Genomic DNA, 25,094 nt, shown 5'->3' on the forward strand with positions numbered 1-25,094 from the left:
AAAGAAAAGAATTTTCAAACAAAAAAAAAATTCCGGTGGGCGTAATTTTGTCGATTTTGAATAAATTATTCCATTTCCACCTAGCTATTTTCCGTTTGAAGCTAAAAGCGCCCTCTTTTTACTTACTCTACCTCCCCCGCTATTGCCTTGCTCAGTTAAAACTTGAGAGGGACCCCATCAGTCGTGAGAGAATAGCAGAGACGTAAGGACGTGGTGTGTTCGCGCCACAGTGTGTGTTCTGCACTTGTGTGTTTCGATCAACAAGTTCTTTTCTATCTCGGTGGGTATTATTACTTGTCCCTTGATGTGTGTGTGTCATAAGATTTTTGTTATCGAAAAATGTTTCGTCAACATTTCTAGTTTCGAGAAATAAGGTACAACAACAATAATAATAATACTGTTTTTGGCAAAATATCAAGGTGTGCTTCAGTGTGCTGTGAGTCTCTTGTGTGTGTGTGTGTGTGTAAGTTTTGATGTTAGAACCCTAGAGGCTTTTTTCGGTCGGGGCGGCAATGACCGCTGGGTGTACTACTATACACAGCCCGTAGATGCACGCGTTATAGACCAACAGCAAGGGGGATGCAACACACACAACAGTTGTTTTATTATTTTTCCTAGGAATGTGAACGCATAGCCCCCAAAAATTTGTAATAACAGCTTCCTAACTGTTCTTTTTATAGATTTTTACGTCTTTCGAAATTTTCTTAGTACTGTTTAATACCAAAAATTGATTAGAGATCCATTTCCTGGTGTAATAATGTAGCGATTTTATAGCTCGTGAGCCTGTTTTTGGTCGCCATCTTTTTGCCCACCTCGTTGTCGGTCACTTTGGCACCTTTCTTTTGATAAAAATGGGAATTTCTTTATTTTGGATTTGAAAGATGTGGTGGGGTACCACGCTGCTTTTGGCATTGGGAGGATTGAGATTTTGACAAAACACGCCATCTGTCTCTTTTTTGTGGCGTCGGGAGTCTTGGATCATTTTGGACTTCGTGAGAGCCAAGTTCAAGGTTCTTTGAATCTTGTCGGTAATCCCGAAAAGTTACGATTGTCCCTTTCGATTTTGACTTTAAATTGATGTCGTGACATCATCACGTGCGCCATTTTCGACATCTGGCTGGTGGTACCGTGTTCACGTACCGTTCGTGATGCTAGCGTGACTAACCGAAAAGGAAGAAGAAGGTACACACACAAAGAACGAAAAACATATACTTTCTGTTGGGGGTTTCTGCATCTCAAGGTGACGGTTAGAGAATATAATTAACTATTTTTTGGTTTGGCCTGACCAGGTGTGTGTTTGTGTGGCATGGTGGGCAGGTAAAAAGGAGAAGAAGAAAAATGCACGTTGTTTGCTACTGACCGGATGGAAAGAAATTGAGGTCGGTATGACAAGCACCGGAAGAACTGCTCCAGTGAAATATGTTTTTCCAATGTTATGCCACGCGTGTGTGTGTAGGCTTGTCGAAATGTGAAATTCGTTTTAGTCTTTTCTCCTATTTTTGTTAACGACAGTTTACTGCACTTTGACGAGATGCTCCCATTTCTGGGGCTTCTGCTTCCTAATCGTAGATAATATCCAGTTTATTAAAGAGGTGCAGGAGGAGAAAGCTTGGGACACTGTGAAATGGTTACGGGCTATTAGGTCAGTGTAACTCAAACAAGTCCATCCACATTTTCGTCAAGTTAAGATGTTGTCTGTTGTCACTGGACAGGTGATTTCCATCCGGAGTCTGGTTGAACTATATTTACTTTTTTTTTAGATTATTATATTTCATTTGAATAGCTGTGATGTTTTCTAAAATAGAGAGCGGCCGTACCAGGTGTAACTTTTTTTTGATCGTCCGAGCATTTTTCTCGCTCTCCATCATTGCTGTCATCGTTCTTCGAACTTTCATTTCGTACCTGGTGAATTGGTGAAACCTTGCGTAATTTATTGGAGGAAAGGTGTGATGCTTGGTTACCTCCAGTATACGGCTGTAGGATAGCAGCTCGGATGGAACATCTTTTTCAGTGGAAAATTATGGTTGAATGGTCGCGTTTTTAATTGCTAAAACTTGAGAATCAGGTTGGGAGTTATCAGCTTTCTTGAAACGAAAGACAGGTGCAACTTGGAAGGTCCTATTTGAACACATTTGTAGGTTTCACACAAAATTTGGCTCTTGACACGGAGTTGCCATCTAGCGGCGGGAATTCTAATAATGCTTGAACGTTTGCAGCTATGCGAGGGGAAAAAATGAAATAATATTTGTAATATGTGTGATGAAAGAAAGGAAGCAGCAGCAAATGAAGATTGAGAACGAGTGGGAAAACACAACAATGCGATCAAGCGACTGGTTTTTAAGTGCTAAAAACAAGCTGATCAATTCTTACGGTACTTTTGTTTTCGACCGTTTTCTGTGCTCAGTGAGTCTTTGTTTTGATCCGTTACGACGTCCCCGTGTCCAGTGACGCGTTTATAAGAAAAGAGATTTTCTGGTATTTTTCATCTTGGAAGGGAAAAGCCTAGATGTATTTTTTACCTATTCCTTATTTTAAAAAATTGCGTGTGCTGCCAGGGCAGCGCAATTCAATTCCGACTAGCGTCCGCTACCATTTTTAAGATGCCAAGTCACGGACTTCTTAGCTGATTGTTTTTGATTGTGAGAGTTTTCGTGCCGTTGGATTTTTCTTGCTTCTTTTTTTTTTTCCTTTCTTGTTGCCAAGTTCTCAACCAACCCGGAATTGTGCAAATTCGATGAATCGAAACCCACCAAGGAATAGAAAGCAAAGTTAAAGTAAACATCTAGCTTTGCTCCCGTTATCCAAACGAGTTTAAACGAGTGATGTGCTAGTCTTACGAACTGTCGTCTGTCATCCTTATTTGTTTATTTTGTCTTTTAAATTATTATTATGTATTTCTCGAGCAGAAAAGCCAACACGAGATTATCGCGTTATTTATGTTCTGCGCCTTTTTATTAAATATTTGTCTAGGTCCTCCATGGGATAGCCGCGTAGGTCTATCCAATAGAAGCGCCGCAGCGTGACACGCCCTTCTGGAGTAAAAAAAAAAAAATAGAAGAAACGACAAAGGAAGAAAAACAGAATAAGAGAAACACGAAATGAAGATGGTGCCGGCCCCGCCGCCGATGACCTCTTCACCAATTATGTCGTCTTCTTCTCACCAGCAGTTCCAGGTGACGGAAGACACACCCGTCGACTTCCTGGAGGGTTGCATGGAAATTCTAGTCGTCTTCCCCAACGAAAAGAGTATTTTGATGTCCATCCAGCGGCGGTACGTTTGTTTGACTTGCTTTTCTATGTTTAACCTAATTTTATTCAAAAAACCAAATGAAGAGGGACACGGAAAATGGGGAAATTGAAAGAATCAAAACCTGTTTGTCGTGACATTCCCGGTTGTTGTTTTCTTCTTCTGTCTGTGCAACGGTAAAAATGTTGATGCGATAAGACGATGAAACGGGTGGAGAGAGAAAGCATTCCTGGTTTTGTAAACACAACAAGACACGGTCCGCACACTCACGAGTTTTCTTTGACTGAACGCACTCATTTGAGCTGCCGGAGCTGTGACCCTCGGTCGTGATTGAAATCAACTATTGTTTTGTGCTACCTTACCTGTACGAAATGCGAAATTCTTATATTCGTTATGATTGTTGTGTGTATATGGAAAACAGGCGTCGTGATGGTTTTTGATTGTTTTTGTTTGTCTTAGAATGCCAATGTTGGATCTGTTGATTCACGTGACGGCGGCCAACAAGATATCGCCGGCAGCCCACTTGCTACAAGTCACGGACGAAGAGGGTCGACTGCTGCCTCATAAGCCCAGCACACCCATCGGTATGAATTCACCCGCGACGTAGTTGGGGTACCACTACGCTACCCCCCTTTTTACCAGTTGTTCCGCGGATCAATATTAGCTCTCTCTCCCACTCTCCAGCGGCTTTATTGACGAGGAGGAAATTGAAAAGCTACGCTAATGAGAGAAAAGGAAAGCGGGCAGTTCTTGGCTTGTTGCCCTGCTACCCCGTTTCTCCGCTTTTTTATTATTTTCTTGCCATCTCATTAGTCAATAATGTATCCATCCATATACGTGTATTTTACGTGACAGGTTCGCTGAATGCTCACAAGGTCTACATCGTGGCCAAGAATCGATTGATGGCCGATCGATCGGGCGGCCGCTCAACCAACGCGAAATCTTCTTCAGCCTCCCAGTTTGAACAGTCATTTCGTGTCCAGGTTAGTAAGATTTCTTTTTGGTTAAAAGAACTTTTTGTTTTGTGAAGGGGTCGTGACTGACAAACGAGTCCGTGTCTAATCTTCATCAAAATAGAAGCAGAAAACATTTTTTCGCTTCCGGCGTGATACACAAATTCTTAAAAAAAGAGAAAATAGCTCTTCTCTCTCTTTTTTTACGTTCAACAAGGATTTTTTTTGTTCGGCAAACATAAATAATTTATGTTCGCTTTTTTCTCGTTCTTCTCTTTTTGACCGCCAGGTGCGCCTTCCTCGCAATCAGTTGTTCGTGACCCGCGTGACGGGGCGGACGCAACTTGCCGACCTGCTTCACACCGTGTGCAACGAGAAGGCTTTGGATCCACGACACTATGAGCTCAGACATCCAGGTATGTTTGCCATCACTCCTTTCTACCCCCCCTATCATCGTTCAACATACCTGTGTGTGTGTCGCGATTTGGGTGTAATCCGTTGTCGGCCCAATCCATCCAGTTAGGGGGGGGGGGGAGACGGTGGGTTGGATAGATAAACAAGACCTGGACTACCCAACTCCCGTACCACCTTGGAGAGTTTTTAACGTGTGAACCAACAAATCTTGATTCTACACTTTACCTCCTTTCCCGCCCTGCCCTTCTCGGTGTGTTATCAGTTCGACAAAAGGGAGAATAACTGCGTATACAGCACCTTTTAATATTAATCAGTTCAAGAGGCTTGAACGTTGCCTCCCATTGCGTCTGCGCGTCCCGAAAAAAAACATTCTCGCTCTTATCCGTGGGCGCTTCATCTCGTGAAAAGAAAAAAAATTCGGTTGGTTTCGGGACGATTAAGGGCATTCGTGGGCGCTGTGTCGTCGTTGTAACTTGTGATTTGTTACATTGTGGAAGTTGGCCAACATCAACAAACGCAGAAACAAGAAGGCAGATCGTTGCTTGGAGCACACGAGTGTACGGATGTTGTTAGTTTGTGTGTGTAAGGCGGGGAGAAGGTATTTAGTCTTTTTCCTCAAGGTATTTTTTCCCTTTTTCTCTGTATAGAGAAAGATCGCGGTGATTCTATTGTTTGGTTCGTAATTCGATTGTGTTTGACGCTGGCACGTGGCCAACACAGCCACCACTATATATATACTCGTACCGACTCTGTTTGATGATTGCTTTTTCTCTCCTTGATATTCTTTTTTCTGATAAAGTTGGTGGTGGTTGTCTGTGTGTGTGTTTGGGCCTCGGGGTCGTTTTTAATAGGAGGAAAGGGATTTCCACATTGCGTGTGTGTGTGTGTGTTGGAGAATGATGGAGTTGATTTTACGAATGCCGACCACGACCTTCTAGTCGGTAACAGTGTGAACTATCCGGCCGGTGAACGCCCCCCCCCCTTTGGAGAGAGTTTTGTGGATGCGTCGTAGTTGAGAGGAATGCGTGAACTTACCCTCCCAACTCCACGGTCCTTTTTGACTTATTCAATGACGTGTCTGGGCAATTTCATTAGCATGCCATGTCAAAAGACTCCCCAAGTCAGCTGATTGTGAAACTTATTCCGCCCGTCTCCAGTTTATCACCCGTTTTATACTTACGAAAAATACCAGAATTTGTCTTTCCCAACTTTATCTGAATTTCCTATTTTCCAGATATTTAAGTAGTTTTTGTTCCAACAGCCCCTTTAGTCTCGAATCTCTTGAGGGGTTTCTAGGAAGCCCCGTTTGCCCTTTTCCATCGATTATTAGCTTGCACTGTAGTGTCCGCTGGATCATCATGTATGGAATAACGCAGGAATTTCTATTTGGTTTTAAAATAAAAAAGGTTTTTATTAAAAATGGCTATCGTGAAACGAGGGGGGAGCTGTCGCGTTTTATTCGTTGCTCGACGGAAGAATATTTCTGACGTGTCTATTTCTTTTGATTCCGCCAGCTGTTTTCTGCGCCCTGCAGGCTTTTCTCTGCGTCTAATATCTAGTTGTGAAGCGCCTCATCCCTTCCTAGCTGCTGCTGCTGCTGCCCTTTTTTCTCTCTCCCATTTTTGTACAGTTGTGTGTGTGTGCCCGTGAGTGGTTAGATATCGAACCGTCATTTCGTCTTGATGTTGGCGCACGCGACGCAGAGAGACAGCTGGGAGATGCGCGCCTGGAAAGAGAAAACCCGGAACGACGTCGTTATCGGAATATGGAGGTCGAGTTGAACAAGAAAAGGAAGAATCCTGCAGTTGGAAAAAAAAAGTCGAGCGCGTTCTCATTTCTATTTTTCCCGAGTCCAATTTTCTTCCTTTTTTTGTGTGTGTGTGCCCCGTTCCGCGTCGTAACTAGCTTTATTGAAGCAGTGAGAGAACACCTTGGGCAGCTTAATGAACTAATCAAAATTCTGGCTCATTGCTCAAGGACGCTGAAGGGATCGTTCTTTATAACCGTTTCCTCCTTTTCAAATTAATAATTTTGGCGAAAATGTGTGGAAATCGCAGAAGAAAGTTCTATTTGTATTTTCAACGCAGCTTGCGTCTATATTTTCCTTTCGTGCCAAGGCACGATCGTGTTCGTTCTGCACCGCTTGAGAGATGGTAGACGAGTCGTAGATCCATAAAGGCTTGCTATCTCTTTGATCGCTTGTATTCACTCGATTCGACCTTCTCGATTGATTTTCGTGTAATCGAAACGTCGTCACGCCCTTTCCTCTTTTCACGAACGAAAAAAAACGCTTCTCAAGTGTTTATAGATGGTGTTATTTTATCACTGACGCCCGCCCTTGTTTACAATTAAAGAGACTGCAGTGTCATCTGTAGCACTTGGCGCACTGAATTTGATTAATCTTTTATTTTTGTTTTCTTTTTCACGCTGCTGTTGCTGCTTCAGTGAATCTTGACGAGCGTCTGCGTTTGAACAGCTGCCTGGACGATTACAAGTTACAAGAGGTCGTCTTGGTGCCAGTGTGTGGCAAGAGCTCTGCAACTCTGCTAACCCCCGCAGTGTCGGTGAGCGACTTGTCGTCACCATCCAACAGCATGAACAGAAAGACTGCAACAGTGACCGCCAGCAACAGCAAAATGTCGGGCAAGTCGACGCTGAAACCCACCACGTCTGAAGCGGCTCTCGCCGGACTTGAAAAGAAGAAACGGGGACTTCTCGGACTTCTCGGATTTGGAAAACACAAAAAGGGATCGGTCAGTTTTTCACAAATTTTTTCTTTATCTAACTTTTAGTGAAAAAGAATAACGGAATTTGTTGCTCTAAATTGTGTGGAAGACCCATCATTTGGTGACTTAGTTTTTCCTTTTTCTCCATCAAGAGTAGTCGTGCAAACTATTGCTGCACGATTCGATTTATATTTTTTTTTTTACCGTGACTGCAAGTTTAAAAAAAAAGTAAAGCAAATAAGTGGCGACTACTAAACTGGCGCATAAAATAAATAGCTCCCGGGCTCTAGTTGTTTCAAGTTTTTATCTGCTGGCTATGGTCGATGACGACAGCGCACACTCACCGGCCACGTCTACCATTTTATAGTCTATAATTGCATCACCACTCCAAAAAATGCCAAGGCTGCATGTATATATATGTGTGGCGTCGTCGCCGCTGGAGTATGGAGTAGAGAGATACCAAAATGACCGGCCCTCCCCATTCTCAATGAATATTATATACCTTTTTTCTTCCTTCTTTTTGTCAAATCGTTGTGTGCAGCCTTCGTTTTGGAATTTGGTTCACACGCAACCTATTGATTTTATTACACACACTTTGGGGTGGTGGAGAGACAAGGAGCTAGATAACAATGTGTGTATTTTAATATAATGGGACAGGTTATCTTAACGATGGAATGTCTCGAATGTTTGTCCTAAACGTTGTTTTTTGTTATTTTTTGTTTTTACAATGATTGGATTATGTAGAGCATGGGCGATAGCAGCATTAGCAGTGACAGCGCAGGAGACCGGAGTATTTCACCTTCTCGGTCGGAAGAGCCGGCTCCTCCGCCTCCAGTTGTCGAGCCCGTTGCGCCCACTCCGCCGTCACCTGTCCTCTTCTCCAAGCGTCTGGCCGAAGAAGCTGTGGCCAAACGCAATAGCCGTCTCATGTTGAGCCAAATGTCGACGGAGGCGTCGACGACGACGACAACGACTTCTCCTAATGACGCACCGCCTTTGCGTAAAACGATTTCGACCACGTCCAACGGAGTGGCGGCGGCGGCGTCTAGTGCCCCCACTAAACCTGGCGCCAAGAAGAAGAGGGCTCCGGCTCCACCGCAACCTCAATCTTCTCTCAACGGAATGAATGAACCTCCCAAGGTTGGATACTAAAAAATAAAATGGCTCATTTCTAAATGAGTTGTAATTAATAAATAATAATGATACGGAATAAAAATTAGGCGGCGTCGGAAGTGTCTACGTATTCCACGTCATCGTCTGGCAGCAATTACGTATCGCCGTCGACGTCGGTGATCCATCACTCTGAAGAGGAAGTGGTGTTGCGCAGTCCTTCGCCTAAATTGTAAGTGTGATCCATTAGCTTTCCCTTTTTCTTTTCCCTTTTTTTTGGCGCACTACCCATAATTAAAGTTGGATTTTTGTTGTCGTGGCAGATCGTATCTACGGCAAGAGTCTAATAACGTTGCACGCCAACGTCAATCGGACAGCGGATGTAGCAGTCCGGTTAGATCGCCCCGATCCAACTTGATCACCACTCCTGGCAATTCGTCCTCAAACTTGACACAAGTAAGAGAGAAAGTTGTACTACAAATTTTGTGTGACGGACACAAATAAGGCTGGAATGAAATTGTATTTGACTGATTATTGGGTTTGCTTGCCTCGTTATTTTTAAAAAGGTGTCTAGCACGTCGAACGCTTCACTGGCTTCGGTCTTCAAAAAGAGGAAAGCTCCCGTACCTCCTCCTGCACTTGAAGAACAAGTTGAAACCTCTGACAAGTTACCGCCGGCCACACCTGTGGTCGTCGTTGTGGTCAATGGCGGATCACATGACGACTCTGATCGGGCCTCTTCCGTCTCCGACCAATTGTCTAGCGTGTCGGACGTGTCGTCGACTCGAAAATCCGCACCGACTCCCGACATCATCGAGCCTCCGATCGTCGTCCAACTGACACCTCAACATCATCAACCAAGTTCAGGTGAGCAGGCCGAGATCCAAAATTGGAATCATTTTTTTACCGAGCTCGGCCAGATGCTCGATCTAGACAGCCGACAGCAACATCGAAATCCTCGAGTTTCCAATTTCTGAAGCAACAGCCAAAATCAAAATAACCATCCGACATCCAAAACGTTTTATTGGGTTCTTTTAGTTTTGGTTTGATTTTATTTTTTTCTTTCCTTGGCGGGACTGGATCCGGTCTCGTCTCTTTTTATTATTATTTCGCCGAAAAAGAACGACACACTCAGCAAACACGCTTGCTCGCTCGTCCGATTGCTCGCGGAACTTTTTTATTATTTTGTTTTTTAGAGGACACACGATTAGTTTGAAGTTGTTTAGTTTAGTCTTTTATTTTAAAAAAAGGAAACATTTTTTAGTTGTTGGGTTAGTTTTCACCGCTAGTGCACACACATTAACTTGTTGGTCGGTAAGTACGCATGTCGAATTGTTTTGATTATGGGGTCGGACGCATGCGGGATCAGTCGAGCTTGGAATGTGTGGCTGGCGCATCGCTTGATTTCTTTAACTGCATATTTTTCTCATTTCTTTTTTAATATTTCCTTTATTTATTTTTTTAATGAAATTCTCTAACGCTTTTAAACAAAATTAATTGCGCAATAGTGGCACCCATACCCGCTGCTCGTAATAAAATCCCTCGCCCTGTAAAATCTGCTACTGCATCAGCGCGCCGCGAAGGCCGAGTTGAATCGGTGGTGAACAACAATCGCGAAAGAATTGGCCAGCCGAAATTGCCCAACTCCTCCTCTTCCTCCTCTTTGCCGAGCACTCCGTCATCAGACGCCGACGATATGACCTTGGACAGCGAAAGCCTGAACATGTTTTCCAGCCGGAATGAGCTCAATCAAACGACTAAAGCTCAACGGGCGGCTGCGGTGGATAAACGACCAGAGCAGCCGAAATCGCCATCGATTGAAGGAAATGCGGAAGCGATGCGTTTGAAATTCGCCCAGGAACGGCAGAAGCAACGCCAAAAGGCTGAAATGGCTGCCGCCCGCATTGAAACGAAGGAACAGCGGACCGCATCGCCTCCGGAAGTGGAAGAACGATCGAAGCGAAAAAAATGGGATCGGTCCCCACAAAAGCTGCTCCAAGTATTGGCGACAGATGATGACGAAATGACATTGGCGGTTCCAGTGTCGCCAATGCGACGGTCTCGAATTCCCAGTGTTGTAGCCAGTCGGACGAGTAGCGTCAGCGAATTTTTCAGCCTCTCTGAGGACGAAGATGAAATGCCGATTCCGGTGGTGGTGGTGGCGGCGGCGCCCAAAGAATTCCGCAGTGATGATGAAGTGAAAAAGGAGGAAGACGACGACCCGGATGCGACTTTTGCTGCAATGTGCGCGGCGCTAGCCAGGCGGAAACAGCGAGGTGAGCCACAATTGCCCAATGACGTGAGCCCGACGGTGCCAATTGAGACGCTCCAGCCTTTGATCCATGTGGATGGATGCAGCAGCGGCAGCAGCAGCCCCCCGGGAGTTGATGGTGACGCAAGTAATGGCGTAGGATTTTGGCATCAATCAAGCAACGAACCAGGTTGGATAACCGAGAAAAACCACGAAACCACTTCTTCCACCTCACCACGTTCAACATCACCTGCACTTCGTAGATCGAGCAGTTTCAATGACGTTCCAGGCGATTCGCTCCTCTTCCCCCTACTTTCTAATTCTTCTTTCTCTGCTGTCTTGTAAGTTGGTTCTTTCTCTCTTCTTTCTTTTCAGTATTTTCTTTCTTTCACTCGGGTAGGGGGATTGAAATATTTAGCTTTTCACTTTTCTCCAAAGTGTAGAACTAACCCCTAAAACTTTTTAAGTGGTCGTTTATTTCTCTCAGCATGAACACTTAAAAAAAAAAACTTGTTACTTAAATCATTAGGCACTTAAAAGCTTTATTGCTTCGGTTTCGGATGGGAGATGATTTTTTTGAATGCCGGCCTTAAACTCCATACCCTTTTAGTTTTCTTTCCCAATAACTTTTTTTTATTTTTAACATTTTATTTTTTGAGTTTTTTTGTTTTATTATTTTTGGACTTTGAAACTTTAACCAAAAAAAAACTTAACGACGCCCCCCGTTTGCAAATGTTGTTGTGTACTCTTACTAACAGATCGAGTCGTGGCGATTACGAGGACTTACCGCTCTTGTTGATCAATAACGACGCAGACGGACGCCACTCTCAAGGTGCATGCGATGGCATTTTTTTCCTCTTCAGTTTTCTTTGTTATTTATTTATTTTTTTTCTTTTAAACAAACCTTACTACTGTTGCTATATATTCTGAAACCCCTTGTTGTACGTGTTAAGCTCACGTCTCGGCTCGAATTTGTCTATACCCTACTCCCCCCTTCTAGACTCGTAGCTGGCTCGTTTGACATTTCCGAGGTAATGTCGCTCGTATTTTTCTATATATTTTTTGGTCGCCTATTCTTTTATTTTTATCTAAAAGAAAAAAAATGTATATTCGTGTCAACCGACACGCAACTCTTTGTGTTTAGAGTTTGACACCCTGAAAGGTAAAAGAACAAAAATTCCTTTTTCGTTTTCTTTTTTGGCAAATAGCGATTTGCCTGGGTTATGTTTGTTTTTTTCCCGAGTGCGTCTGGTTGTGTGTGTGGCTTCATTTAGATTCCGATTAATCGAGATCGATGGTATAGTCGAGAAAAATATGGTAGGGTCGTTAAAAAACTAACAAGAGGATTGGGGGATTTTGTTTTAGATTTGGACAGCCCCCGATCAAGCGAAGGAGATTCGTCGAACGCTACTTCCGAGCGTCCAGCCAATTCTGTATCTTCCGAGGACGATTACGAGCTGCTCAATTATCGACGAGAAAAGATTGAACCGGCGATTGTGGAGAAGAATGGACCGTTCAGCGAAGCTCACGAGAAGGAAGAAGTGGTCGTTTCAGAACCCATTTACACGATGGTGATCAAATCGCCTAGACCTCTAGTAGCCGTAAATGTGGGACCGGAAAAGGATGACAAATCTGGACAGACTAATGGAGACGTACACGTGGATGAACCAGACAGGATGGAAGTCAAAGCCAGCCCAATTCCGGCAGAGGAGGGGCCTGAGATGGAGAGGGATGCGGGAGACGGTCAAACCGAATCGCCCATCATGTGGGAGTACAAATTGCCAGCTCCGCCCACACCTTTCCAGGATTCGATCCAGTCGCCTTTGGATAAACTGCAGATTGCCAGCGAATCCGATTCGAGCCGTTCGAGACGCAGTTCCATGTCGACCGACAGCCTGCAGCACAACAGGAGTGCGGAAGAAGAAGATCTTGTCAAGGATTCGCCTCGTTCATCGATCGGTTCTCAAGAAGAACCCGTGGCCGCCCCACAAGTTGTGCCCAAGATCTCCATCAAAGAGGATTGCGACACTAACGAAGATGCTATCAAGTTGGATCTCGGTGCCGAATTGCAAGGTGAAAGCGCTACGGAAGAACCCGCGGTGAATGGCCCCCCCGTTGAAGAGGTTTTAAAAGTGGTGGTGATGGAAGAAAAAGTTGTTGTTCTCCAGTCAAGTGACCCGGAGGCTAAGCCGTACGGGGTTGAATCGACGACTGACGAGCCTTTGTCACTCGAGCCCACTTCATTGCCACCAGTGCCTAGCACTTTGCCGCCATGCGAGAGCGACGATGACTCGATTGGCGGCCAACCCGATATGCGCTTTTCAATCGCCACTTATACTGTTCGTGTCAACAAAGATTCGACTTATGAAAAGAAGCTGGCCCGATCCGGTTCTCCCGAGGAATTGACTAAAGTGCAGATCGAACCGGTTGCTGGTAAACTTATTTACATTTAAGATAAATACGGTGATTAAAACTAATTTGTTGTGTTCTTTTAGTTCCGGAAAAGAAGGTCGACGATCCGTTACCTTTGGTAGCTGAAACAAAGGAGCCGGAAACAATTGCTGATCCAGTTAAGACTGACGAGAACTCCGGAAGTAGCAGTGCTGCTGTCCCACCAGCTGCCCAGCTCCCACTGCCGATGTTAAATGCCGACTTTATCCAACAGTTTCAAAATGCACTTCATTCTATCACAGGTATGTTGTGTGACAGTTGATTGACACTCCACACATTGGTCCTTCCGGTTCGATTGTGAGTGGCATTCTTTTGTTGTCGGATGTTGTTATTGTTTTGGGTTTTTTTCTCTTGTAGATCCAAAGGCCCGCGCCTTGCAGGAAGAGTTTTTGCGTTTACAGCAACAGTTCCTGACTCTGCAAATGCAAGCGGCTGTCCAACAGAACGTCACTCCGGTATCGACAGAATCTACTTCCGTTGCTGCTCATTGTGAGACCATCAAGGTGGAAGACAAGGTTGTGGAAATTGACGTTCCAAAGGTCCTGGATCCACCAATCGAATTTTCCGTGGAATCCGATTCCAAACAAATTCTACCAGTGGAATCACCTGTCGAAAAGCCTGTCGAAATCCCGCTCAAGACTATCGACCCAATTGAAAACCAATTACAGTACGATCGATAATTTCTTAATCTCGCTCGTTTCGAATGTTTAGAAAAGTCTCTCATTTATTTCTTATCTTTTATAGGAAGGAACAGATCGAAGTTGAACCTGAAGCGACAGTTTACCGTTACGCTGGGCCTCCTCAAGTCAAACTCGATACGTGGAAGCCTGGCAGGCCGCGTTCAGAAGTGATTGATTTCAGCCGCTCTTCTTCGTTCAACGTCCCATTGGCGCCTGTAGAGAAGAAAATTGATTTGCCAGTGAAAAATACCCCGGCCCCAACAGTTGCGGCGATGGAAAGCCCCGCCAGTCCGACCGTGGCAACCATTCCCGAAGAAGTAGTCGTCGTTCCAGCTCAGTTGCCTAAAATTGCGGAAGAAGAGAGCAAAATCAAATCGATCGTCATTGTTCCAGAAGTCGAGGAAACGTTGGACGTTCGCGAGAAGATTGAACACATCGAAAGCAGCAGTAATAATAGTAGCAGCAGCACCAGCCCCGTTCCCAAACCTGTCGTTTTGCGTAAATCATCGTTCATGACGGCTCGTCCGTTTGAGGCTCGCCCAGTTTCTATGCCCATCAAGAGGCCCAACTTTACGCCGATGGTTATTCAGCCTGTGCCCTTCGTCTTTGGCAAGATTCGAGCTCCCGAAGTGCGTGGTTTTGCTTCGCTGCCACCTGATAATAGAAGCGAAATGCAGAGCATTAGGACAACTGGTTCGGCGGGGATAGCTCCATTTTCAGCGGTCAACAAACCTCGTCCAGTTTCAACGGTGAGTAAGGAAAATCCCACGGTTGTTATTCGAAATAAACTGATCGAATCAGCCCGCCGGCCGTCAGCGGAGCTCAATGGCATACCTATCAAATTAGAGGATTCCTCTGATCAGGTATTTTGCCAAAAATCGACAGATAAAATGTGTCTTAAACCTTTCTCACTATTTTCTTTTGCTTGTTTTCTAAATTGCAGCTGGAGAAGGAAGTTAAGGAAGTTAAAGAGAGCGTCCCTATCGTATCGGAAACACGCCGGGCTTCGAATTCGTCTCGCCCACTTTCGATGCCGATGAGTAGCAGTCTCTTGTTGGCCGCTGGGGCAGGCGGAGCAGTCAATAAACCCCAACCAGTTGTCTCCGAAATTTCGATTCAGCCTATTTCTTCTACTGCCCAACCGTCTGTTGTTTCCGGTGCCGATCCTACGTCAATTTCCGGAAGACGATCCTTGTCTTCGAAATTTGTCCGCAAAGTTGATCCTAGAGAAGAGCTTCTCAACTCCATCCGAAGCTTTGCCAACGGAGGTTCCCTAAAGAAGGTAATAGTATTTTTGTTTTCTTAAATGTAATCTGATTAACATACATTTTTTTAATTCTATAGACTGGAACTAGCTTGGAGAAGTAGGAACATGTGTAAACAAGTCAATGCTGTCTGTGTCAAAATTCCTTGCTATATGAAAAAACGCCGTTAAAGTTTCTATTCACATTCCAGGTTAATCATTTAAAAAATGTGTTGCAGTTTTGAGACATTCGTTTCACAGTTAGTTTTTTCCTTCTTTTTTTTTTCTTCGAGATAATAATTATATCAATAAAAACTGTTATGCATTCCAAACCTGTTATGCTTATTCATTGTTTACTCCGTAATGCGCAAATCCTTTAAGATGAACGAAAGTTGTTAACGGAAGTTATAAATTAATTTGTCTATAAAAAGAAGCCTGGTTCATTTTCACATTCAATTTCAATGCCCTAAATGTAAACCCTACGAAGAATGGGCAAATAAATACACTTGTCATACAACCATTTCGAGAATAAATTGCGTTATATATTTTTCTCTTTCATCATTTTAATAGAATCGATGTAGTTTTAAGGACGAGATACGGTCAAATTAACTTAGGCAGCTTTGGAATTTCTCATTAATGTTTCGGAATAGAAGCGACTACAACGATGGCAACAAACAACAACAGGATTACCATCCAATATCCTGAAGTGAAAACAAAGAAATTATTGCATCTGTCTGAAGCACCTTATCTAACAAGATCTGTGTTTACCAAAAGTACGATCCTTCCGATCAACTACAGTTATTGTTGAAGTTTGCTGTGCCATTCGATCACGAGTGCGATCAACGTTGTCTGCGATGTTTTCAATCAAATCTAAACCAAGAAAATACAATTTTTATTATTATTTTATGATAATTAATCAAAAGAATTTACCATTTTGTGATTCAACTTCATCACCAATTGTCTGGGCAATTTGCCTTTGCCTGCCAATAATTCTCGAAAGCTCATCCAGCCCTCTGTCTTGATCTAGAAAATACATTTTTATTAAGACACATATGAATAACACATTGAAATCAACTAACCTGCCATAATTTGGACTTGGATTTGTTTGAGTTCACGATGAGGGATATGTTCACTAGTCATTGCAGATGATAATGGATTTGAAGAGGCTGTTGTTCCTGATGACAATTTACTAAGGGATTGGCTCTTATCCAACACGCTATAGTAAACAGAAAACTGTAAATGAAAATATTTCTATTCATAGTATGAAAAACTACAAACCTGCTATTGACAGAATTCAGAAGCTGCTTATGTTTGCTTAAAAGATCTTCAAGGAGAAGGCCCCGCCGTTCTTTCTCTCTTGCAGTCCTGAGTGAAAAGTTTTAGAAATGAGCTAACTTCATTAATGTTAGGTGGAAGTCAATACAATACAATTGTTTATTTTGTGAGAGGTGTTCAAGATGTCCTTTAAGACTTTGGATTTCACTGTAAAGTTGACTCAAGCTATTCCTCAACTGAAAAGAAAGTCTTGCATGTGCTTGAGAATTCTTTGGTAGGTGATCCCTTTCATTTAAAATCCCCAGTAATGAAAAATGTAATTTTTCAGCAGATGAGAACTCCTTTTCCCTGGTTTGATGGATACAATCAAGAATTAATGTGATAACATCTACAGATGCAGCAACAAAAATTTGTCTTTCGTATTATTTGGTAAGAGCTTGGGCCAGAATCACAAGGTAAAATATTGACATTATATCTAAAAGATTAGTTTTGTTTACTTACCAGGCATTCGCGTCGTTTCCTAAATCGACGAGCGCCATTCTTTCATAGACGTCTGCTCGAGACAGCTGTCAAATGCGATGGTGTCGCTTTGTAAAATATACAAACTTGGGAAAGGGCAGGGAAAAACGAAAAAGAGAATAGCTGGCGCGCGGCGCCGACCCAGACTTCAGAATTCTTGTTGTGTCATTGACTCATTGTGTGTTATTCTTTCCCTTATTACGGTCGGTGCTTTTGTATTTATTCCTCGTGATGTTTAGTGAAAAGATTTATGAGTAGATTTACACGAGGTCTATCAATTTCTGATTTCCAGTCTCCTGCGGCAGCCGGCAAGCCTGGTAAGTTATTATTGGTTTCACTTGAATTTAACCACTAGATTAGATTACACCTACACTACAAGGCCAAGTAGATACTAGTTGTGGTTTAACTGGTATTATCAGGATCGACATTTTTTCCTAATAAATTGGCCCACAGCTCGTAGTGTAACATTTAGTCCATTTAGTAAGAACATAATGAGCAAAGAGTGAGAGTGGTTTGTTACAGCCACTTAGCCTTGTCCCACGTCTCTAAGTGATCCTCAAGTTCACGTTATAAGCTAGCACGGACGATTACGACGATGAATCCCATGTTTGGAAATCCGACGACTTCAATTAAAACCTACAAGAAATTCATCGGCAATGTGTCTATTCTTCTGAAGTAACTCTTCCGTCATTGGCATATTTGGCAATGCTATCTTATTCATTCAAAATTGTAATTTCAATTATTTTTATAGATGGAAACGAAGTGTTTACAAATTATTATGGAAGCACATGGTGATCTACGCAATAGTATACATATGGCTGAGCATTCTCTACGGATTCATCCTCGACGAATATGGAAAAATGTAAGTATTTGTCAATACATTCCAACAGTCTTATGATGGTAAACGTTCTATTCCACGCGCTGACTGAATATCGTTTTCTATTTTTGTAAATTGTTTGTAGGAATTTCAGGGTCCTTGCCGAACATTGTTCCCGATACAGCGGTAGTATTAACCTTATGGTATTGCTTGGCTTCTTTACATCAACAGCCATGCAACGATTATACTCGATGCAAACACCCGAAACAGACCAATCAATTACCGTATTCATATTTTCACTGAAGCCAGATCTACCTGAAGTGAGCCCAACTGAGAGTCATTTATCATTGTAATGCAATAATTTTAATCGCTATTTTATTAAAGGGGCCTGTGATTATCGATCTATTTGTACGATGGCAATTGCTTGCTTTGTTATTTTCATTTTGTCTGGTGTCTCATCCTATACGAAAAATCTATCCAAATCTTTCGTCCTTACAAACTGCAGGTAGTCTAATGATTAGACCCTTCTTTTTTAGATTACCTTGTTATTTCTTTACAATTAACATATTTATATATATATTTCAATCTAGGATTACTAACTCAAGACGAAAGGCAGATCATAGAAGACTCTCTTTTGACTAACAAGAACACGTCCTGCGATCTCATTGTTATCGATTGTAAGAAATCTTTTTGCACTTAATTCAGTTGATCCCTAGTTAGCGATAATACCTTCATTTTTATCAAGGGATTTTGTTGCTTTTGAAGGAAACGTTCATGAAAAAACGATTTTTCAGCGAAGGTAACTACTTAAAGAACGTGGACGCAATTACTGCGTTCAAAAAGAGCTGTAAGAACATGACAAAATTTTCAGCGCAAAACCTCTCTCCAGCTCTGGTTCAGGTGCGCTCATAAGTTAAATACTCTTAGTACAATAAGACTCTTCATTAAACTTCTTATCTTTTTTTATTCATAAGGCGGTTACTCTAGCAGTATACTGTTTTGGCTGTGTTACTATCATGGCTCGAACTTTTGCCAAAGAAGAAGCACCAGTTGCTATCGCTATGATTGCCTACATTCCAGTACTGCCGGCTATGCAGGTAATTTAAAAAAAAAATTAGTTATGACGGTCACTAATAGTTTTCATCGTAACCGATGAGCGCAGTTTTTTATTTACTTTGCCTGGCTCTGTTTTGGAAAAGCTGCGCTGGATCCATTTGGAGAAGATGAGGACGATATCAATGTTAAGCATCTTGCACAGTCACACGTGGAGGTACTACAACAGAAATTTAAAAAATCGAAAAACAATTAAACGACAATAAATCTTGGCATATTTCCATAAGAATTCCACAAGGTTGAAATTACTCTACAATTTACATTTGGCGAATGTGTTTCCTGACTTGGTAACATTTTTACTTTATGTTTTTAATGTTCGCAATCTCAACCGCTTCTTACGAGTTTTAATGAATTTTCAGCCTCAGAAGTACTACGAATCGGTTCCGCTGTAAAAACACTTCGACGATTGCTGTATTTTAATCAATTTCTTTCCACCGCACAAATCGAAGAGATCAGAAATGTCAAATGTGTACCAAATAAAATTAGTATTCCAAATTTGAATGTCAGATGTGTCCGAAGATTCCTATCGACACAGTTGTTTAAATTGCGTGCTCTTTTGGTAAATATATCAGATCCAACAACTTAATGTTATAATTAAATATTGTCTCAGTGAAATTTTTTATTTAATTTTTCTCTACTACGCGATAGGCAATTTTAAGTGGAAACTTGGGGTGGGGGGGGGGGGGGCGTTGAGGTGTAGAGACTAGTGACTGGGTGTACTCCGCTGCGGACGGTGTTTCTCCTTCTGAGAGAAGAGCGCAGTTACTGGTGTGCTGCACATTACAGCAACAATTACTTCGACAATTTTGAATATAGAACAAGACAATAGAACTCCAGTACCCGACAGTAGAACTCGTCGCGTAGTGGAGTTCTATTGTCGGGTATTTATAATAATATTTTAAAAAATGAGTTCTTATGTCTTTGGAGTTCTACTGTCGGTGTTGTACTGTCGCATACAAAGAAATTTTTAAAAATGGGGTTCTATCAGAGGGTTCTACTGTCGGTGGAGTTCTACTGTCAGCAACCCTTCTTTACTGACCGCTAGATGCCACTGTCTTCAATTGATTTTGTCATGATGTATACAGCTTGCATCAAACATGACGAAACAAATTGTTGCTATTGTAGGCCTATACTTATTTTTCTGTGATTCCGAATACTGAATTGAACTTCATTCGTGTAGGTTTATCTTCTTCAAATTCTAGAAAGTCAGTCTGTCATTCCAACAAGTTGACTTAGTGCTCAGTCAAGTCTTTCCATCCATTAGATCCTTATGCTGTCAAAAGCCTGAAACTCATATTTGAAGCCCACATACAGTGAAATTAGACAAAAGGTCTTGCGCATGGACCATACGATCTTTTTTTGAATCTTGCAAGTGTATCCTGTATCAGAATGTTTGTCGAGTATACGACTGTTTCTCTATACAGCCGTTCAGAAGGCAACCCAGCTGAGAGATAGGTAGAGTTTTATTTTTCATATATAAATTTGTGTAAATTTGTAAATAATATAGATAATTTTCCTTATCCCATTGCTACTTAGAGTTCCAGTTACAGTGAATGTACATGAAGAGTGTGAAGTGTATTTACATTTACCAGTTATCTGCTTCATGAAAGTCAAATGCCTTACTGAATTTGTCACCCAAATGATAAAGGTAAACATCATTATCACTTTTTACCATGCTACTATGAGTTAATTTTGTTTAAGCTTCCTTTTAATTCCCATCTCGTTTTTTCAGAACTATTTGTGACGTCCCCTGAGATAGCGAGTCGGCCGCCAGTTTCAATCTACAACGCAGTTTCTTCATGGAATCGTAAGATCCTGGCACGGAAATCCTTGAGCCAACACTGGCTTTTGTCCATGACAGAAGAGGGACTTCCACCAACATTCGGATCCTTATCTTCACGACGTACGCTGCTTCTTGTGCTTCACTGGCGAATTAGATCACTTCAGTGTTCGCTTCCGTCCGCTGTGAAATAACTGCAGTCACTCGCCACGGGATTATGCCCAGGTAACCGACAATTGACTTACTTTCGTAGATTATCTACTAATAATCTACTTGCGTTAAACTCTGTGACTGTGTAAGAATTCTAAATTCAGTTCAGGCCCTTTTTGCGCGCAAACAAAGTGTTACTTAGACGTTTCTTTTTTCTAACGCTAGATGGCTTTTCAATAATTTTCAGCTGTCAAAACAGTCAGTTTCAGTTACTTTGTAAATATCTTTAAACATTTATCGGCAGCTATCGTGTGGAAATTTTTTAGTGAAAACTTACGATAACTATTCCACCAACAAAGCTCACTTGTTAAATTTTCGATATTTGCTTTTTTTTCAACTTCCGGTTTTCTCATTTCAGTCAGTAGTTCAGTAAATATTCATTCGACGCCCAAAAAAATCACATATTCGTGATCCTCGTTAAATTTGTGGTAAAGTTCATGTTTTTATTTGTACGTACGCGTACTTCCGATTTTGAGAATTTTCATGAACTAGTTCAGGAAAATTCTCGATTTTGGCCAAATTTTGGATTTCGTCTAATTCACATAAATCGACCCCAAATTTCATGGAGATCACGAATATGTGGTTTAATTTGACGACAGCTCAATGGTTGAGGCGCTGTGGTTACTTCCGGTATACTTCGGATTAAAAAAAAAAAGACTAGCAAGTGAGCTTTTTCATGTGTATAGGGCTCTTTCACATCTGTTTTATTTAGCCGATTTATCTGGCAACGCAGCATGGTTCGAGACTTTTGTAGGGCAAAAACGGGGAGAAGAGGGAGAATGGGAGGACGCCCTCCTCCCTCCCATTCCTCCCATTCTCCCTCTTCTCCCCGTTTTTGCCCTACAAAAGTCTCGAACCATGCTGCGTTGCCAGATAAATCGGCTTAAAACAGATGTGAAAGAGCCCTATAGTTCTCAATATTGTTAGGTAGATTTTAAGAAATTTAAAGCGCGCCTTTGAAGTTTTGAGCAAAAAAACCAGATTAATGAACCCATATGTATTATGTGACTATTATAGTATTATGTAAATTTTATTGGCATGTCACTAAATAAGAATTGTTTTCTCTTTATTCAGGTAATGCAGAGGAAACTTCGAGAAGATGGACACCAAAACGTCGCCGGTATCTTCAAAATGTCAGCGCGGATCATCATTTGTTGTTGGTAATATGTTTGTGTTAGTGTTAGTTAACCCGTTGGCTGCCACGCCTTTGTTCTCCCATAGCTCCTTAGCAAGGGCCGCGCTGTTCGGTCTCGTGGTTTTCATGCCGCGGGGTCGGAAAGTCGCACCAGCCCAAAATTCGCCGCAAGGCGCCTGTTAGGCAATGCACCATAGGGACTTCCCCCTTGTCGATGCGGTGATGGATTCTAGAGGTTGTGCATTCCATCTTCTCCTGTCACCGTGTCAACCCGGACTTGTCAGCAATGGCAAGTCCCACCTTGGCCATAGATCCTTCAGACGTGGCGCGTAGAGTAACTTAGAGAACAACCTACGGGTTGTATGGCGTGGCAGCCAACGGGTTAACTTAAGTGTATGTATGTATGTATGCTTTAAAATGTGGTGGAAAATTGTGGGTGGAGGTGGGACAATAAAGCAATTTCTTTTCTAAGTTTTGTGTTTGCTGTGTTTTATAAATAAAATAATAATGTTTAGAAGTTGTATCAATATATTTTCAACTCGAGTTTGACATAAGTTATAGCCAAGTGACTAATCATTTCCAGATTCTATACTTCTATGAAGTAAGTTAAACACTATCTTAAACTCATTTGTCACGCCAACTTAATTACAATAGAGCTATCAACTTCAAACATTTAGAGTAATCATTAAACAGTACGTATCTTTCGTAATGCAAAGCGACTTGAGCAATAGAAGCGACTCTAACATATGAAATAGTCGCAATGTCAAAAAGCTTCAAGGTGTGAAGAGAAGTCGTAGTTTCTAAGATGATTACCATAAAAAATATATTTTCTCATTTCAGAACAACGATTCCAAGTGACTAGTAACTATTAAGATAATATCGACATATCTGAACGCAATTAGAAAAATTCAAAATTTCTGCTCTAGTATTTAAGATCCTCTCTGTAGTTAACTGGAGAAGCGAAGGTTGTGATCTAACATTCAGATGCCTTAATGGTGTAGTAACTCCCAGTGAAATACTTCGCAGCTTCGATGCAGTAGGTCGGAGCAGCCTAAGTAGTGATATAATACTCGGGTGCCTTTGTTGTGTAGTACTTAGGAGCATCGGTATGGGAGCGGAGCATCGGTATGGGAGTGGAGCCTCGGTATGGTAGCTGAAAGCAGCGTGGGTTGTAGTGTAGAAAACTGGAACCTTAGTGTAGTATTTCGGTCCAACGTAGTACGAAGAAGCAGCCGCTGTGTAGTAGTTCTATGCAGAGTAGTACTAGGGCGCTTCGGTGTAGTATTTGACCGCTTTGGTGGCGTAATAAGCTGGAGCCTCGGTGAAGTAGCTGGGAACGGAGTAGTACTTAGGCCTCGATGTAAAAGGTTGGGGCAGCATACGTGGTGGTGTAGTACTCCGGTGCCTTGGTGGTGTAGTACTCCGGTGCCTTGGTGGTGTAGTACTCCGGTGCCTTGGTGGTGTAGTACTCCGGTGCCTTGGTGGTGTAGTACTCCGGTGCCTTGGTGGTGTAGTACTCCGGTGCCTTGGTGGTGTAGTACTCCGGTGCCTTGGTGGTGTAGTACTCCGGTGCCTTGGTGGTGTAACTCGAGGCAGAATTATACTTTGGGGCTTCGGTGTAGTAGTTCGGGACATCATCAGTTGTGGATTATACTCTGGAGAATTGGTGGTGAAGTAACCGGTTGTTGCGTATGTTGTGTTATAAGACGGCGGCGTTGCGGTTTGGTATCCACATTCCCACGAGACACACTAGTGGTCGACTTAACTATCAAAGATAAAACAACCAACAGCAGCACGACGCCATAATTAACTAGACGGTTAACAATTTGACCTCAATTCCCAATAATAACTTGCATAGTAACGAAAAGAAAAAAATAATAAAGCGATACAAAACTCCATGTAGAAACAGTAATGCTTACCATTTGGTTGTAGTGTAATACCGTTGTAGTACTTGGCCGCCCCAATTGTGGTTGTGTAGTTCGGGTCAGAGTAGTACTTGTGCAGTTCGGTGTAGTACTCGACCGCTTTGGTATTCAAATAAGATGGGGCCTCGGTGTAGTAGGCTGGGGCAGCATTCATAGTAGTGTAGTAATTTTGGACTTCGGTGTAGTAGGCTGGGACAGTATACTCGGCGGTGCTGTACTTCGGAGCCTCGGCGTAGTAAGTAGATGTTGCGTAACTAGATGTTGATGTGTAGTAAGGCGGCGACGTGGTGTATTATTCTTTCGCTGCTGTTGTTTGGTATCCACCATGTCCAGGAGACATCGGTACACCCGTGGTTGACCCAACCATTAACCATACAACAACAAACAGCAGCACGGTGCCATAGTTAACTATAATATAAACGATTTGAACATTAATTATTGAATATAACTGGTCGTATCAACTGAATACAAGATAAAATTTATTCACGACTCGAACTAACAATTAATGTTTACCCGTGATTGCGAACCGGAATTGCAATGAAGAAGGCAGTTGGTGACAAATAGTGGGCTGCAGGTGTTGCCGTGTCGGAGATGCTCATTCGACTGAGATCCCGTAGCCTTTTCTCTCTCCTTTTATACGATTTTTCCTCACCCTCACCTCTTGAGCCTTGCAGCTATTATACCTGCTTGATAATGAAGCAAACACTTCCCGTTCTAACCCAGCCTCTACACCACTGAATGACAATTTTTAAGTAATGATCTCCGTGACCTTCGAAAGTGAAGGACATACAAACTGGCCTTTCATTCTGCAGGTTGACGTTGCTGGGGGTGGGTCTAGAAACACCAATATCAAAATGAATACCAAATGGATATGTATTATGTAACACATCCCGTTCTCACCCAAACTCTACACCATTGCATGACACGTTTAACGTAATGATCTCCGTGACCTTGGAGCGTAAAGGACATGGAACCTTTCCTTCTGCAGGTTGACGTTACTGGGGGTGGGTCTACAAAAACAAATATCAAAATGAATACCAATGGTTATGGCTTAAAAAACTCATAGTATACCAATTAACATTTGAGTCATTTGACTCGTTTCTTAGGTGAATGAATAAGTCTTCCATTTATTTCGAACCGTTCGCCTCCACTTTTTTCCTTACGTCCCAAAAATGCCTCACCCTAAACCCGGAAAAGAAAAACAGATAAAGAAAGATAAAAAGTTAATGACGTTCACCACTTACC

General features: G+C 42.4%; 3 protein-coding genes and 4 long non-coding RNA genes across 15 annotated transcripts; 4 read left to right on the top strand and 3 right to left on the bottom strand.

Annotated features, from left to right (window-relative positions):
* The first annotated feature begins 146 nt into the window (after nt 1–146).
* LOC124313952 (titin-like) lies at nt 147–15,251 on the top strand. Of its 6 annotated transcripts, none has more exons than XM_046778827.1 (17): nt 147–280; nt 2,971–3,271; nt 3,707–3,831; nt 4,103–4,230; nt 4,490–4,616; nt 7,060–7,367; nt 8,085–8,480; nt 8,561–8,682; nt 8,774–8,906; nt 9,017–9,317; nt 9,959–10,891; nt 12,067–13,134; nt 13,197–13,394; nt 13,510–13,819; nt 13,897–14,695; nt 14,776–15,114; nt 15,177–15,251. In XM_046778827.1, the coding sequence occupies exons 2-17, from the start codon at nt 3,099–3,101 to the stop codon at nt 15,198–15,200; spliced, it is 5,484 nt and encodes a 1,827-aa protein (XP_046634783.1). In that variant the 5' UTR covers nt 147–280; nt 2,971–3,098; the 3' UTR covers nt 15,201–15,251. The 6 variants fall into 6 exon arrangements, with proteins under 6 accessions (XP_046634783.1, XP_046634785.1, XP_046634789.1 ...); XM_046778829.1 differs by having other exon boundaries at nt 13,897–14,581; XM_046778828.1 differs by having other exon boundaries at nt 173–374.
* On the bottom strand, nt 3,117–3,699 carry LOC124314352. The gene is made up of 2 exons (XR_006911178.1): nt 3,372–3,699; nt 3,117–3,305 (listed from the first exon to the last, which is right to left on the bottom strand). It is a non-coding gene; the product is annotated as an uncharacterized LOC124314352 (long non-coding RNA).
* On the top strand, nt 10,898–11,732 carry LOC124314325. The gene is made up of 3 exons (XR_006911136.1): nt 10,898–11,042; nt 11,460–11,533; nt 11,655–11,732. It is a non-coding gene; the product is annotated as an uncharacterized LOC124314325 (long non-coding RNA).
* A 344-nt stretch (nt 15,252–15,595) lies between the features above and the next one.
* On the bottom strand, nt 15,596–16,960 carry LOC124314233 (syntaxin-8-like). Its single transcript, XM_046779379.1, has 7 exons — nt 16,852–16,960; nt 16,504–16,698; nt 16,354–16,440; nt 16,155–16,291; nt 16,006–16,098; nt 15,844–15,945; nt 15,596–15,776 (listed from the first exon to the last, which is right to left on the bottom strand). The coding sequence occupies exons 1-7, from the start codon at nt 16,887–16,889 to the stop codon at nt 15,709–15,711; spliced, it is 720 nt and encodes a 239-aa protein (XP_046635335.1). The 5' UTR covers nt 16,890–16,960; the 3' UTR covers nt 15,596–15,708.
* A 28-nt stretch (nt 16,961–16,988) lies between these two features.
* LOC124314151 (bestrophin-4-like) lies at nt 16,989–19,385 on the top strand. 3 transcript variants are annotated; one of them, XM_046779231.1, is made up of 11 exons: nt 16,989–17,186; nt 17,448–17,544; nt 17,621–17,731; nt 17,832–18,006; nt 18,071–18,191; nt 18,277–18,363; nt 18,432–18,586; nt 18,661–18,783; nt 18,849–18,956; nt 19,027–19,086; nt 19,159–19,385. In XM_046779231.1, the coding sequence occupies exons 1-11, from the start codon at nt 17,120–17,122 to the stop codon at nt 19,189–19,191; spliced, it is 1,137 nt and encodes a 378-aa protein (XP_046635187.1). In that variant the 5' UTR covers nt 16,989–17,119; the 3' UTR covers nt 19,192–19,385. The 3 variants fall into 3 exon arrangements, with proteins under 3 accessions (XP_046635187.1, XP_046635188.1, XP_046635189.1); XM_046779232.1 differs by having other exon boundaries at nt 17,052–17,186; nt 17,392–17,544; XM_046779233.1 differs by having other exon boundaries at nt 17,095–17,186; nt 17,443–17,544.
* A 410-nt stretch (nt 19,386–19,795) lies between these two features.
* On the top strand, nt 19,796–21,906 carry LOC124314332. Of its 2 annotated transcripts, none has more exons than XR_006911146.1 (4): nt 19,796–20,254; nt 20,336–20,447; nt 20,532–20,804; nt 20,899–20,991. It is a non-coding gene; the product is annotated as an uncharacterized LOC124314332 (long non-coding RNA). The 2 variants fall into 2 exon arrangements; XR_006911147.1 differs by lacking the exon at nt 20,899–20,991 and adding an exon at nt 21,864–21,906 and having other exon boundaries at nt 19,797–20,254.
* Nucleotides 21,907–23,443: 1,537 nt separating this feature from the next.
* LOC124314358 lies at nt 23,444–24,853 on the bottom strand. Its single transcript, XR_006911184.1, has 4 exons — nt 24,750–24,853; nt 24,363–24,671; nt 23,844–24,257; nt 23,444–23,689 (listed from the first exon to the last, which is right to left on the bottom strand). It is a non-coding gene; the product is annotated as an uncharacterized LOC124314358 (long non-coding RNA).
* Nucleotides 24,854–25,094: the final 241 nt, after the last annotated feature.

The sequence above is a fragment of the Daphnia pulicaria genome, chromosome 10 (assembly GCF_021234035.1).
Source record: "Daphnia pulicaria isolate SC F1-1A chromosome 10, SC_F0-13Bv2, whole genome shotgun sequence".
NCBI lineage: Eukaryota > Metazoa > Arthropoda > Branchiopoda > Diplostraca > Daphniidae > Daphnia > Daphnia pulicaria.

Bases quoted from the DNA above. Each gene is read 5' to 3' on its own strand.
- LOC124313952 (XM_046778827.1), top strand. From the start codon at position 3,099: ATGAAGATGGTGCCGGCCCCGCCGCCGATGACCTCTTCACCAATTATG. The intron at 4,231-4,489 runs GTTAGTAAGATT...TTTGACCGCCAG, and splicing joins AACAGTCATTTCGTGTCCAG to GTGCGCCTTCCTCGCAATCA. The intron at 9,318-9,958 runs GTGAGCAGGCCG...ATTGCGCAATAG, and splicing joins ACATCATCAACCAAGTTCAG to TGGCACCCATACCCGCTGCT.
- LOC124314233 (XM_046779379.1), bottom strand. From the start codon at position 16,889: ATGGCGCTCGTCGATTTAGGAAACGACGCGAATGCCTG. The intron at 16,699-16,851 runs GTAAGTAAACAA...CCATCAAACCAG, and splicing joins GGAAACGACGCGAATGCCTG to GGAAAAGGAGTTCTCATCTG. The intron at 16,441-16,503 runs GTATTGTATTGA...CTTTTCACTCAG, and splicing joins CTCTCACAAAATAAACAATT to GACTGCAAGAGAGAAAGAAC.
- LOC124314151 (XM_046779231.1), top strand. From the start codon at position 17,120: ATGAGTAGATTTACACGAGGTCTATCAATTTCTGATTTCCAGTCTCCT. The intron at 18,587-18,660 runs GTGCGCTCATAA...TTTATTCATAAG, and splicing joins TCTCTCCAGCTCTGGTTCAG to GCGGTTACTCTAGCAGTATA. The intron at 18,957-19,026 runs GTACTACAACAG...TATTTCCATAAG, and splicing joins TTGCACAGTCACACGTGGAG to AATTCCACAAGGTTGAAATT.